Source organism: Bidens hawaiensis, unplaced genomic scaffold (assembly GCF_021521415.1).
Source record: "Bidens hawaiensis isolate Kalapana, Puna unplaced genomic scaffold, B.hawaiensis_p1.1 tig00007372_1, whole genome shotgun sequence".
Classification (NCBI taxonomy): domain Eukaryota; kingdom Viridiplantae; phylum Streptophyta; class Magnoliopsida; order Asterales; family Asteraceae; genus Bidens; species Bidens hawaiensis.
The window spans coordinates 1,089,795-1,101,931 of NW_027491509.1; the positions used below are offsets into that span (position 1 = coordinate 1,089,795).

At 32.9% G+C, this 12,137-nt stretch overlaps 1 protein-coding gene across 1 annotated transcript; it reads right to left on the minus strand.

Annotated features, from left to right (window-relative positions):
• Positions 1 to 1,634: 1,634 nt before the first annotated feature.
• LOC143635014 (choline transporter protein 1-like) lies at positions 1,635 to 11,053 on the minus strand. Its single transcript, XM_077102936.1, has 11 exons — positions 10,709 to 11,053; positions 8,626 to 8,987; positions 7,322 to 7,467; positions 7,043 to 7,226; positions 6,341 to 6,414; positions 5,862 to 5,975; positions 5,269 to 5,625; positions 4,272 to 4,532; positions 3,707 to 3,934; positions 2,219 to 2,424; positions 1,635 to 1,845 (listed from the first exon to the last, which is right to left on the minus strand). Exons 1-10 carry the CDS (start codon positions 10,918 to 10,920, stop codon positions 2,233 to 2,235), a joined length of 2,130 nt encoding a protein of 709 aa, XP_076959051.1. The 5' UTR covers positions 10,921 to 11,053; the 3' UTR covers positions 1,635 to 1,845; positions 2,219 to 2,232.
• Between the last annotated feature and the right edge of the window lie 1,084 nt (positions 11,054 to 12,137).

Here is a 12,137-nt window from a genome sequence, read left to right on the forward strand (position 1 = left end):
ATTATTGTAAATTATTGTAGTTTGTTTGTATACTGAGACTCTCATTATAAAAGGAGCTCAGATTAATTCAGGAAGGCATCACTTCCTTATCTAGTATCTATAATATCTTAGCTATTGTAAAAATTCTCTCTATTAAATAAAAAGTCTGAAGTTTGTGAAGACAACTTAATCTGCACATAATCCCTTTAAAGGTTAGTATACTTAACTTTTCTTTATTATTATTTAGCTTAATGACAAGCTAAATCCCAAAGTGTTGAATTAACCCAGATGATATAAGTCATAAACCATGACTCAAAAAAAAAAAAAAAAAAAAAAAGTCATGGATGAAAAATTTTTAGGTTGGTTCTATATTAAAACAGGCATAATATTAATATCGTGGCCGAATTATGGTAGCCCGTTTGTTGCCGTGTTGATTAAAGGCGTTTCTAGGGCGTGGCCTGTACTGACCGCATGTTAATACTATTTGCCAGTTGAAATATGGGTAAAGAAACCATAGTACCTAAAGTTTCATACACGATTCTTTACAAGTTACTTTTTACAAGTTAAATTTTTAATAAAATTATTATTAACAAGTTACTTTTTACAAGTTAAATTTTTAATAAAATTATTTATGGTAAGTTACTTTTTACAAGTTAAATTTTTAATGGTAATTATTTATGGCAAATTGTTGTCTTTTTTCATTAGGTTAATGTGTAAGTCTAATCACGTCTAAGTGATATTACTTAGCCGAGTCCAATAAATCATAAATAATAATGTTTATCACCTCAAGATCTATTTATGTAACTTTTAAAAGACCTACTTTTGTTATCCAAAAAAAGCTAGTGTCGTCGTTTATTTTGGGTCATAAACCGGTTTTGGTACAAAATTACAAAATATTCCAACCCATACAAATTGGGTTGGGTCAGGTTTAGGAGCAACCAGATTTTGTGTTATCAGGTCGGGCTATGAACCGGTTTGAGTTATTAGAAGGGGAACCGGTATCCAAATTGCCGGGTTGGGTTGAAATTGGTTTGGGTCAAACTGGTTTTTTTTTATTATTCGGTCGGGAACGTTTTTTTTTTTCACCTCTACCTATACCTTTTACATCAAAAGCCCAAAGCCCAAAAACCAAAAGCCCGTGTCTACTAAGTGCGAACTGACCCCTTAAAAGGCCCGAAAGCCTGACCTAGAGGTATAAAAAACTGATTCTGAACAGGTTCAGAACCGGTTCGTAACCGGAACTGATATTGAAACCGTTTGGCTAGAACATCAGTTTGAAACTGAAGCTGACCAGCATGTTGTAATCAGATTTAGACCCGATGCCACTAAAATCAGTTGAAACCGGTTTGAAACTCAAACTAGAACATGAACCAATGTTTCCCCCCGAACAAGTTTTGACTTTTGTTGACCCAATCCGAAACCATTCAACCCAAGGTGTTTAAAAATGTACACTTCTGCTTAAGCCTACAACTACTTTTTATATTTTATTTTGTATATTATTTATAATCTTTAATTAAAAAAAAAAAATAAAAAAGGTTTCCAAGTCAATCCAACCACATATTAATGACTAACCCGTTTCAACCAAACCCGTTTTGACACGTTACCAACATCTTAACTGTGCAAAATCTCGGACCAACTTCCTAAACCCACACCCTGTCACATAGAGATCGACTATTTTGTTCGTTTGCATAGTAATTACCGTGCCAAATAAATGCTCACAACTCATATAAATCAATGGCAAGGAGGAATCTATCCTAATTTATAACTATTAAAATACATAATATCCTAGAGATCAAAACACTTGCCCGGGCCGAATGTTGTACCATACACTTCGGCTGTTGTACATCTTGAGAATATACTGTAAAACTTGGAGCAACACCAACTTGGAGGACCCGAATGGTTAATACGAAAAGTGTAAGGGTGGTACGGAAGATCTCAAGGGGCGGTTCGGTGGAGATCCAAAGTTCAGGGACCAAGTTGAATAACTTGGTGTCATAGTTATCTTTTATTTATTATTAAATAAATTAGAAGTCTAGTATGTTTATGTTTCCTAGTTTGAGTAGGAGTATGGTTATGGTATTGGGTGTTATATAAACCCATCATAAGTTTCTTTTGTTTAGAGTAGAAAATATTTGTTCTAGTTTCTTATTAATAAAAAGAGTCGCATAAACGTTTTATGCAAAATCGTGTTTGGTGTTCTTGATTCACTTGTCTAAGGTTTAACATATACAACAATAACAGAAGATTACTTTGTCATTGTTCATGAGTATGAGTATCCATCTCATTAGGATCATCTAGGGGTTGCATGAGGAGTGGTGTTGCATATTGCGTGGTCCCTCTATGTTCCTCGGAATCTTGACAGTATGAAAGTATAATGGTGTCTATTGATACCTCAACCACCGCGAAAAAGAGTGTCGCCACCACAAAACCGAGACCCCAACATACCTGTTTAAGTTTAATAAGCACGGGTTTTGTTATTAAGACGTAACCTCACAAAAAGGTTCTATATTATAAGATAACCTAGACGCAGACGCGCTTGAATGTTTAAAGCAATGGATACATGTGTTTATGCAGTTATACAGTTCTCTACTTAAAAATAGTTCTTTAATAGGTTCTAGATTTTAATATTTACATAGTAAATTAATTTCATATATATAACCTTATAAATGTTCAAATTTGTACTTATTGCTCCTTATAGGGTTATATACGAGCCGAGCCAAGTCGAGCTAGTTTGGGCTAGGGCGCAGTTCATTTACTCGTTTATCTTAATGAGCTGAAATGTTGACATCGAGGTCATCTCGTAGAATGCTCGAGCTGGCTCGTGGCTCGTCGAGCCAGGAAGCCAGCTCGTATATTTTTTTGGAAAAAAATAATTTTATATATTTACACATTGATATATAAAAGAAAAAAAAGCTTTTACATACACATAATGCGTAACTAATATATTTCAAAATTTAAAACTTATATTATTATATACACTAAAAACTTGGGTTATACTTAAAAATTTATAATTTATACACATTAAAAATTCAGCTTTAATTTAAACAATCCAATGAGCCAGCTAAAACGAGCCAAACAAGCGAGCCAACGAGCCAAGTCAAACCAGTTTCGGCTCGGGCTCGGTTCATTTACAAACCGAGCCGAGCTGGCTTGGCTCGTTTATCTTAATGAGCTGAAATGTTGACATCGAGGTCATCTCGTAGAAAGCTCGAGCTGGCTCGTCGAGCCAGGAAGCCAGCTCGTTTGTTTTTTTGGAAAAAAAAACAATTTTATATATTTACACATATTGATATATATATAAAAGAAAAAAAAAAGCTTTTGCATACACATAATACGTAACTAATAAACTTCAAATTTTAAAATTTATATTATTATACACTATAAACATGGGTTATACTTTAGCCTTTAGGATTATAACTTATACACATTATAAATTCAGCTTTAATTTAAACGATCCAATGAGCCAGCTAAAACAAGCGAGCCAACAAGCCAAGCTGACCTTGGCTTGGGCTTGGCTCGTTTACAAACCGAGCTGGCTCGGCTCGGCTCATTGCCTCATATACAAACAAGCCAATTTTGAGCGAGTTTTTTTTATCAAACTTTAAGCAAGCCACGAGCTTTTTGAACAGTCCTAGCTCCAAACTTTATAATATTATAAACAGTAAATATTTCATTTGCCCGTTTAATCGATGAACAATTTTGACATGAAAGTGGTTAGAAAACTTACTAGCACGGGGATCAATGGCGAGGAGACCTTGTTGTGTGCAGATTTATACCGGTGAGTATCCAACATAAGGAATGCAAACAAAGCACTTGCAAGGCTAACACATAACTTCCCAAGAAAAAGAATAACATTTCCAATAACATTCACCTTCCCGATCCGCATAATATTGTTCTTAATCAACTCGGTTGCCATTGCAGAAGCTGCAAAAAAGCTTTCACCTGTGATGGCAATCTGTAAAAGCAAAACAAACATTTTTCTTGAGTTGACTTTTCTGAGTCAAACAAACAACTTCGCAGTGTATAAAATCCAACATGTTATAAACATTTGGTGCATAAATACTAAACACATTAATGCTCTTCTAGAATGTTACACATTTCAAACAAGAATGTTGAAAGTACGACACGTGATAATTTTGATTATGAAAAGTATGGTGTTTGACTTTCAAAATAGAAGGGTTCACTTGTCGAAGTTAAAGGACAAAACTGTGATTTACCATTTGTATTTTGTGTCCCAGAATAGATGGGACCCGCGAAATGAAGAAAGACAGAAAAACGGTATAAACAATTACCATTATGTATGCATTGTGGTTGACCGATTTGATGATCCACTCGATAGCTGTAAGGGCATAATGAGAAGAAACAGACAAAAATTTTCCAACCCGATTGTGAGTACTAATATCAACCACCATTAGTTTCCGGCGAAGCGGTTTTAGTATCCGGCTTGATGACTCAACAAACGAGACTATAAGTGAGCCAATAGCCACCGAGCCAATATTATACCTCGCAAGCCTCTTTACCGAAGAGAATATAGGAAGAAATGAAATCTCTTGCTGCAATAAGAATTTAGTGTCAATTACTTCATGCTTACACATTAACCATGACATGTGCAATTTCAAAGTGATAGTTAAGACACAAAAAATTAGAATGAGTTTATTGAAGTTAGGGGTAGTTACGTAATTTTACATGTTCCTTCAAGAATCTGTTTTCTTTTGGCAATTTATTACCTCTGATTAGGGGTGTAAACAATCCGAGCCGCTCATGGGCTACTTGAGATCGAGCTTAAACGCGCTCGAGCCCGAATGAGCAATTATTCATATAATTTTATATAATAAAATGAATCCTAATATATTATACCTAACAAACATAACAGAACCGAAATAACCAGACATAACACAAAACCAACAGTTTGGTTTTATCTTTTTTTCAAAAACCGAATTTGCGGTTCGGTTCGGTTTTGCATGTACCTGAAAACCAAATCGAATAGTGAAAACCAAACCGACTTTTATAACCAAACCGAACCCGAAAAAACCTCCTTTTGTTATTAAATGTATGAATTATAATTTTGATTATTAAACCCCTACCTCTAATTGTCTTAATCCTACATGATCACAAAGACGAGTAAGGTTGCCACACCAAACACGACTAACTAAATGATCAAATGAAAGTTACGAAAATACCCCTAGCTGAAAGTCATTGGTTACTTAATTTTTCCAAAAGCCGCGCTCGCCAAACGGGCTTTTTATAGTTTACACTTTGACTAACCGACATAGATGTAAGATAACTTACAAGAACTTCACCACGGGCCCAATAATGAGAAGCAACAGAACCCGCAATAACCGTTGAAGAAAAGGCTTTAACAAATTGTGTGACCCAATACCACCCGAATATGTGAAATAAAACCGCAAGCCCGATATGAGGAGTGTAGTGAATCGTATGCCCACAACACCGTTCACAATTCACATGATTTAACCGAAGATCGTAAGCACAACAATTGGCATTGCATCTATCTCTAACAACTTGACCTGAGCTAAGGAGGTAAAGTGTAGCCGAAATCCATATTATGTAAAAGATGGCGAGAAGAGCAGAGGGCATAACTGGGAAAATAATTAGAGCTCTTACTTCTCCTATAATCTTGGATGCAACCTGCAAATCAAGAAAATTTGTTGACAAGTCTTCAAATTAAGGGTAGTTTTGTAAAATAAATCAAGAAAATTTGTTCATGAATACTGAAATGAAGGGCATTTTTGTAAAATTAATCAACAAAATTTGTTCATGAATCTTGAAATTAAGGGAGGTTTTATAAAATAAATCAAGAAAATTTACTCATGAATCTTGAAATTAAGGGTGTTTTTGTAAAAGCATTCAACTTTAGCGCTTGCCTTTAGTACAGAGGTTGCCATAACGATTCGGCGGGCAATGGCAATAGATGAGAGGATGGCCACAGCCATAATGATTGTCATGAGTACTGCAACGAAATGAAGATGGCCCCGTTCCTGAAACAATATGAAAATATTAAACATCTTCGGGTTGGGTAACAATTTAAACGTGCTCGGTAGATGTGTAAATGAGCCGAGCTGAGACCGAGCTCGGTTCGTGCTCGCTTGTTTATAGTTTATGAATTAACTTATATACACTTCTAAGTATTATAACATTACATGTATATTATTTAGTTATTTTGATCATAACTTAATAAATAATATTAATTATTACATAAATACACATTAAATATAATTACATAACAGGGTCGTTAGGCTCACGAGCCAACTCGAGCTCGATAAGTAAAGTTCGGGCCCAGGCTCATATATTAAACAAGCTCATTTTTAGAAGACGATAAATACACATTAAATGAGTTACGTACCCGACCAGATATGTGATAATATGGATCATGCTTGCCAATGATTGGTGAGATAGCATCATTTCCGATCCATCCAGCTGAAGGGTATTAAAGTAATAACAAGATTCAGCTCGATATTCGAATAGCTGTTTAAAAACCAACATTTCAAATATAAGATGGAAGTTTCTTTTTTAACATTCTTTAAGTTCTTAACCCGAACAAATCTGATTTCTACAATAAAGATCCTGTTTATATTGTAGCATTTCCATGTTATCAGAAACTTATAACCATAAATGACGAATTTACCCCTTATAGTTTTTACCAAAAGTACGAAAAAAAACTTCACTTCTCTACATTTTTTAAGTTCTTTATTCACGTTCTTTAAGTTCTTGACCCGAACTAATTTGGTTTTTATAACAAAGAACCCTTTTAAATTAAAGCATTTCTGTATTTCGAAACTTACAAGCATAACAACAGAAATGGGAATTTACCCCTTTTAGTAATTATTAAGAATACGAGAAAAGTCGAAAACTTTACTTCTCTACATTCATTTTTTAATATGCACAACCATGACAACAAGCATTTTACCCCAATGCTCACTGATATGATGCAAATTCATCTAATGGTTATCATTATGTAAGGGCATTTTGGGTATTTGTCATGGTAAAACACAATCAAATGTAGCATTGTTAAGAGATGAAAAGAATTGTTAAGAGGAGTCCAAACCTTTCAAATAAAAGAACATGGTGACGGAAATAATAAGAATATCAAAAAGGGCGACCGTTACCCACGTCATCGCCGCAACAAGGCGTTGAATCATTGCAAGCCACACCAGTGATAACACTAAAGGTATGAGTCCTCCACAAACAATCAAGACGGGCCATGCTTTCCCAATATCCGCAACATAACGCTGCATAAACAAATTTTTAGCATTTTAGTTTTCTTATTAATTGACTTAACATTTAAAGAACTTAATTTAGGAGCTTGTAAAGATAAATTTCAAACCCTTAAGACGGATGATTGAGAGTTAATGGATTTGTGAACCGTTTTATCTAACATCATACCATCATCAACCGTTTGTCCACCCATTTGGTGCCATTGTTGAAGAGACACGTTTGATTTGCGCGTCATGAATTCACAACTCCACAAGACTGCAAATGTGTAAATTGTAATGATTTCATGACTAACAAGTGATTATATTGGTAAGTCTCTATAAAACCAAAAAAAAAAGGAATTCGTATAGCACTAGGGTTGTAAACGAGCCGAGCCGAGTCGAGCCAGGGTGGGCTCAGGCTCAGCTCATTTACAAACCAAGCCGGATAGTCTATCAAGCTGAAATGTTGAGCTCAAGCTCAGCTCATCAAAAGCACGAGCCAGATCGTGGCTTGTCCGAGCCTGCTCGTTCATTAAAAAAAATGTTATATATTACACGCATTAGTATTATATAAAAAAGTAAAACTAATCTTTGTAGTATACAGCCATACACATAATCCAGAACTTATAAACTAAAAATTGCATAATTAGTATATATATTAAATTCGCCTTTACTTTAAAACGAGCCAAACGAGAAATTTTAGTAACTTTTCTTATTAAAAATGTCGCTTTAAGTTATATATATATATATATACTAGGATCAGGATCATGTGAGAACTATTTTGAAATTGAGAACTTTGAGAACCATTTTAGACCACAAAAACCCAAAAATTTAAAAAAATCATAAAACAAAAAAAAACGCAAAAATAAAAAAGGTAAAAAAACCAAACTTCTTATTTATCATCCCGGTTTCATTAAAAAATAAAAATAATATAAAATAAAAACGTCTCAGTTTAGCTAAATTATACACATATGTATAATATGTACATATATGTACATACATGTTTTTTTTTCATACACATATGTGCAATTTAAGGTAAATGATAATGTACATATGTGTACATTGCGTAACTAGTGATTAAATGAAAGTATACACATGTGTATAATACGAAGTTTTTTTTTATTTTTTATGAAACCGGAATGAAATATAAGAATTTTGGTTTTTTTACTTTTTTTAAATTTTTGTTTTTTTTATAATTTTTTTAAATATTTTTAGAGGTTTTTTTAGTGTTCCAAAATGGTTCTCAAAGTTTCCAATTTGCAAAGGGTTCTCTTAGGATCCTTACCCTACATACATATATATATATATATAATATGTGTGTGTGTGTGTATATATAAATTTGAGCCTTAATATAAACAAGCGAACAAGCAAGCCACAAGCCAGCTTGTCTACAAGTGAGCCGCGAACTTTTTGAACAGTCCTATGTAGCACTTACCATTTACACTTGGAAAAAGGACAGGATAACATGGACCAAGAAGTTGTAAGGATGATTTTCTCATATCGGGCGTTAAAAACGAGAAATAATCATAATCCCGAGCCACCCATTGCTTCATTGAAAGCCGGATTTCATCCCCTTCAGGATAATTACACACCCACTTGAGAGTATCTTCAGAGGGCACAGGACAATCTTTTAAACAAATGCTTTTGAAATCTTCTAAGTCCGAATGAGTATCTTTGAACCCGCTTTCAAATACTTGATTAGGGTTTACCCAATATCTTACTCCTAGCCCATGAAGATTGGGGGTTCCATTCTTGTCACCACACACATTCCCTTTGTAATCTAAACCATGAGCAAGCCTAATGAAACATTGACAATGTCAGCATGCATATAATAAAATAAAAGTATTTTATACGTCGAACCAATGGGACCCACAATCACATCTTCATTTAACTTGCACAATGTAAACATAAAGAGAAGCCACAAAAAGGTACACTTTCATTAAGCGTGTAAACGAGCCGAGCCGCTCGTGACTCGTGAGCTACTGGAGATCGGCTCGCTAAAAACTCGAATCGAGCCGAGCTTAAACAAGCTCGAACTTTTATTGAGTCTCATTTCATAAACGAGCTCGAGCCAGCTCGTGAGCCTAAACAAGCTTTTTCATTAAATAATTTTTATTGAATATATTATATAATAACTATTATATAAATAATTAGATCATATACACTATATATGAAAATTATAATCATAAATATATATGTAAATAAATATAAATTCAAATACAAATACATATAAATAAAATAATTTAAATAATAAATAAATAAGAAACGAAGGGAGCTCAAATTTGAAAAACTGCCAACGAGCCGAGGTCGAGCTTTAAAAATAGAGCACTAAACGAGCCAAGCTCGAGCCTTTGAAAATTAAAACGAGTCGAGCTCGGATCGTTTATACCGAGCCTTACAGCTTACTATTATTAGAACTTATCTAAGTAATTAAACATTTTCATGTATGGCATTTTAAATGAATTGAAGTTTTAATTTATAATAAATGCCTTAAAAGATTAACAAGCTAGTAATAATAGTTAATTCTGGTTAAAGATCATAACGGGTAAATATGTAATTCCAATCTAGGTGTTGCAAAAGTATGAAATATTTCAACCTTCATGGGATGATGCGAGTACAATAAATAAAATGGACTTAGTTCACTACAAAAGTTGGAATCTAACGACAGTCATTAACTTGATTCATTGGCTTATTTTAAAAAGTAAACAATTTTAAAGCCGAAAAAATGTTGCTTTATGGTTGGTTTTGCTCAAATTGTTGTTATTGTATAGAGCATATGTGCTAGGAGTGTCATTGAAGTAATCTTATTCTTTTAAGAACTTTAATGACTTTCGAATCACATATGGACAAACACATACTAAAGTAAACTTAAACAAAAGGTATAATGGAGTTTTACATTTAATCATATATATACAAATATTAAAATCAAAATCAAGGGTTCTAATCTTATTAAAACCAAAAATTGACACTCTCCAAACAAATATCAAATTGTAAAGATGGGCTTCAAGAACATCAAGTTTATTGCTAAAGATACCTTAAAGGGCTTACTTTTATAAACCCCTGAATTGAATAATTGATGCAAACAAGTACACAAATTAAAAGGTAAACGGGAATTTAATAAAACATTAGTTTGATCATGTATATTGATAAATATCCTAAATTGATGCACACAAAGTCAAAATTACAAGGATTAAAATGGGATTTCGAAAAAACATAAATTTGATCAAGTTTATTGGTTAAAAAAAAAAAAAAAAAAAACTAGTGCTCACAAAGTTAAAATTACAAGGGATAAAATGGGATTTCAGGAAACAATAATTTGATCAAGTTTATTAATAAAAACCTAAAACTGATGCTCACCAAGTCAAAATTACAAGGGGTAGAATGGGATTTCAAGAAACAATAATTTGATCAAATTTATGAATAAAAACCTAAAATTTATGCACACCAAGTCAAGCTTACAAAGAGTAAAATGGGATTTCAAGAAACATGAACTTGAACAAATTAGTTAATGAAATTACCTCAAAGGGTTGCCTTTATAGAACCCAAAACTGGAGTTAACAATCAAAGCAATCCAAAATGCAATGAAGAAAACAAGAAAAGGTACATCTCTGCATCTTCTATCATGCCTGATGACGTCACCAATTTCAAGATTTTGATTCTGCTCACCACCACCATTACTTGAAGAAGAAAAGGGAAACCTTCCAATTACTGTCCCTAATGAAACCCTCATTTTGATTTTAATAAAGATCAAAACTTGCAGCAGGTTTTTAACATTTAGGGTTTGTTCAAGAACTTCAACACCTGTGTGTGTTTGCAGAGTGAAAGAAGAAAGTGTGAAATCTTGGACAAAGAATCTTGGAAAAATATAAAATGAGACATACTGAGCTACTTTATGGACCGAAATTTAAGGAAGTTAAATGTTTTGTGACAATATTAAATTGAAAGAGATATGATGGCATGATTTTTTTAATATTTGCAGTTCATGTGATTTAATAAAAAAATGAGATATGATTGTCTTGACCATCAAAAGACAAAGTTTATATGGACTGTGGAGCATTTTACTGATAAACCTAAAAGATGGAATAAATATATATCCTATCAATCATGGAATAAATATACTATTAGTCATTTTTTGAATTTTTTTTTATACTTTTATTTCATTTTTTAAATTCTTGAAAATTTGAAACGTGAACACAAGATAAAATGATCGTTACACCGTAAGTTTACAGAACCGAGTTTTCTTGGAATTACATAATCTTTAAGATACAGGTTATACCAGTAATTTTCTTGTTGGGACACTCGATTAATTTGCAATCACCCTTGATTCATTTGGTTTAACTAATTCACGAGTATAAACAATAGTTTAAACTGGTTAATTCATATAAGTGTAACTAGTTTTCAAAAATCCAACAATTAACAATTTTTATAAAACCCAAACAAAAGAAAAGTATTCATAAAAATTTTACTTAGAATAAAGTTTGTCACTTGTACAGGATTAATGAATAGCTTAAAGGTTTGAAATGCACTTCAACTTTGCCAAGGTTTACAAATATTATAGGTGTAAATTGTAAATGTTGAAGTTGACTTGAAACCTTAAACATGATTTACTTGCAACCTCTTAACTCTTAAAATTATGGCTAGTTTATCAATAACCAATATAAATAAGTTAATGAGTAAGCATCAATATAGACAATTAAATAAAGAAAGGCAAGATTAGACAAACAAACTGAAAGAAATGTGACTATTAACATTTGAAAAACAACAAACTAAAAGACAATCTTCACTGTCAATATCACAATGATGGAGATGGTGGAATGCCAATGGAGAAAGAATAATGAAAATGTCAATATAGAACCACCTAAAACATTATTTAAAAAATGTGCATTTGTGATTTGACAAATTCTGCCTGTAATTTCTCGAGAGGAAAGTACTTTAATTACATTACCA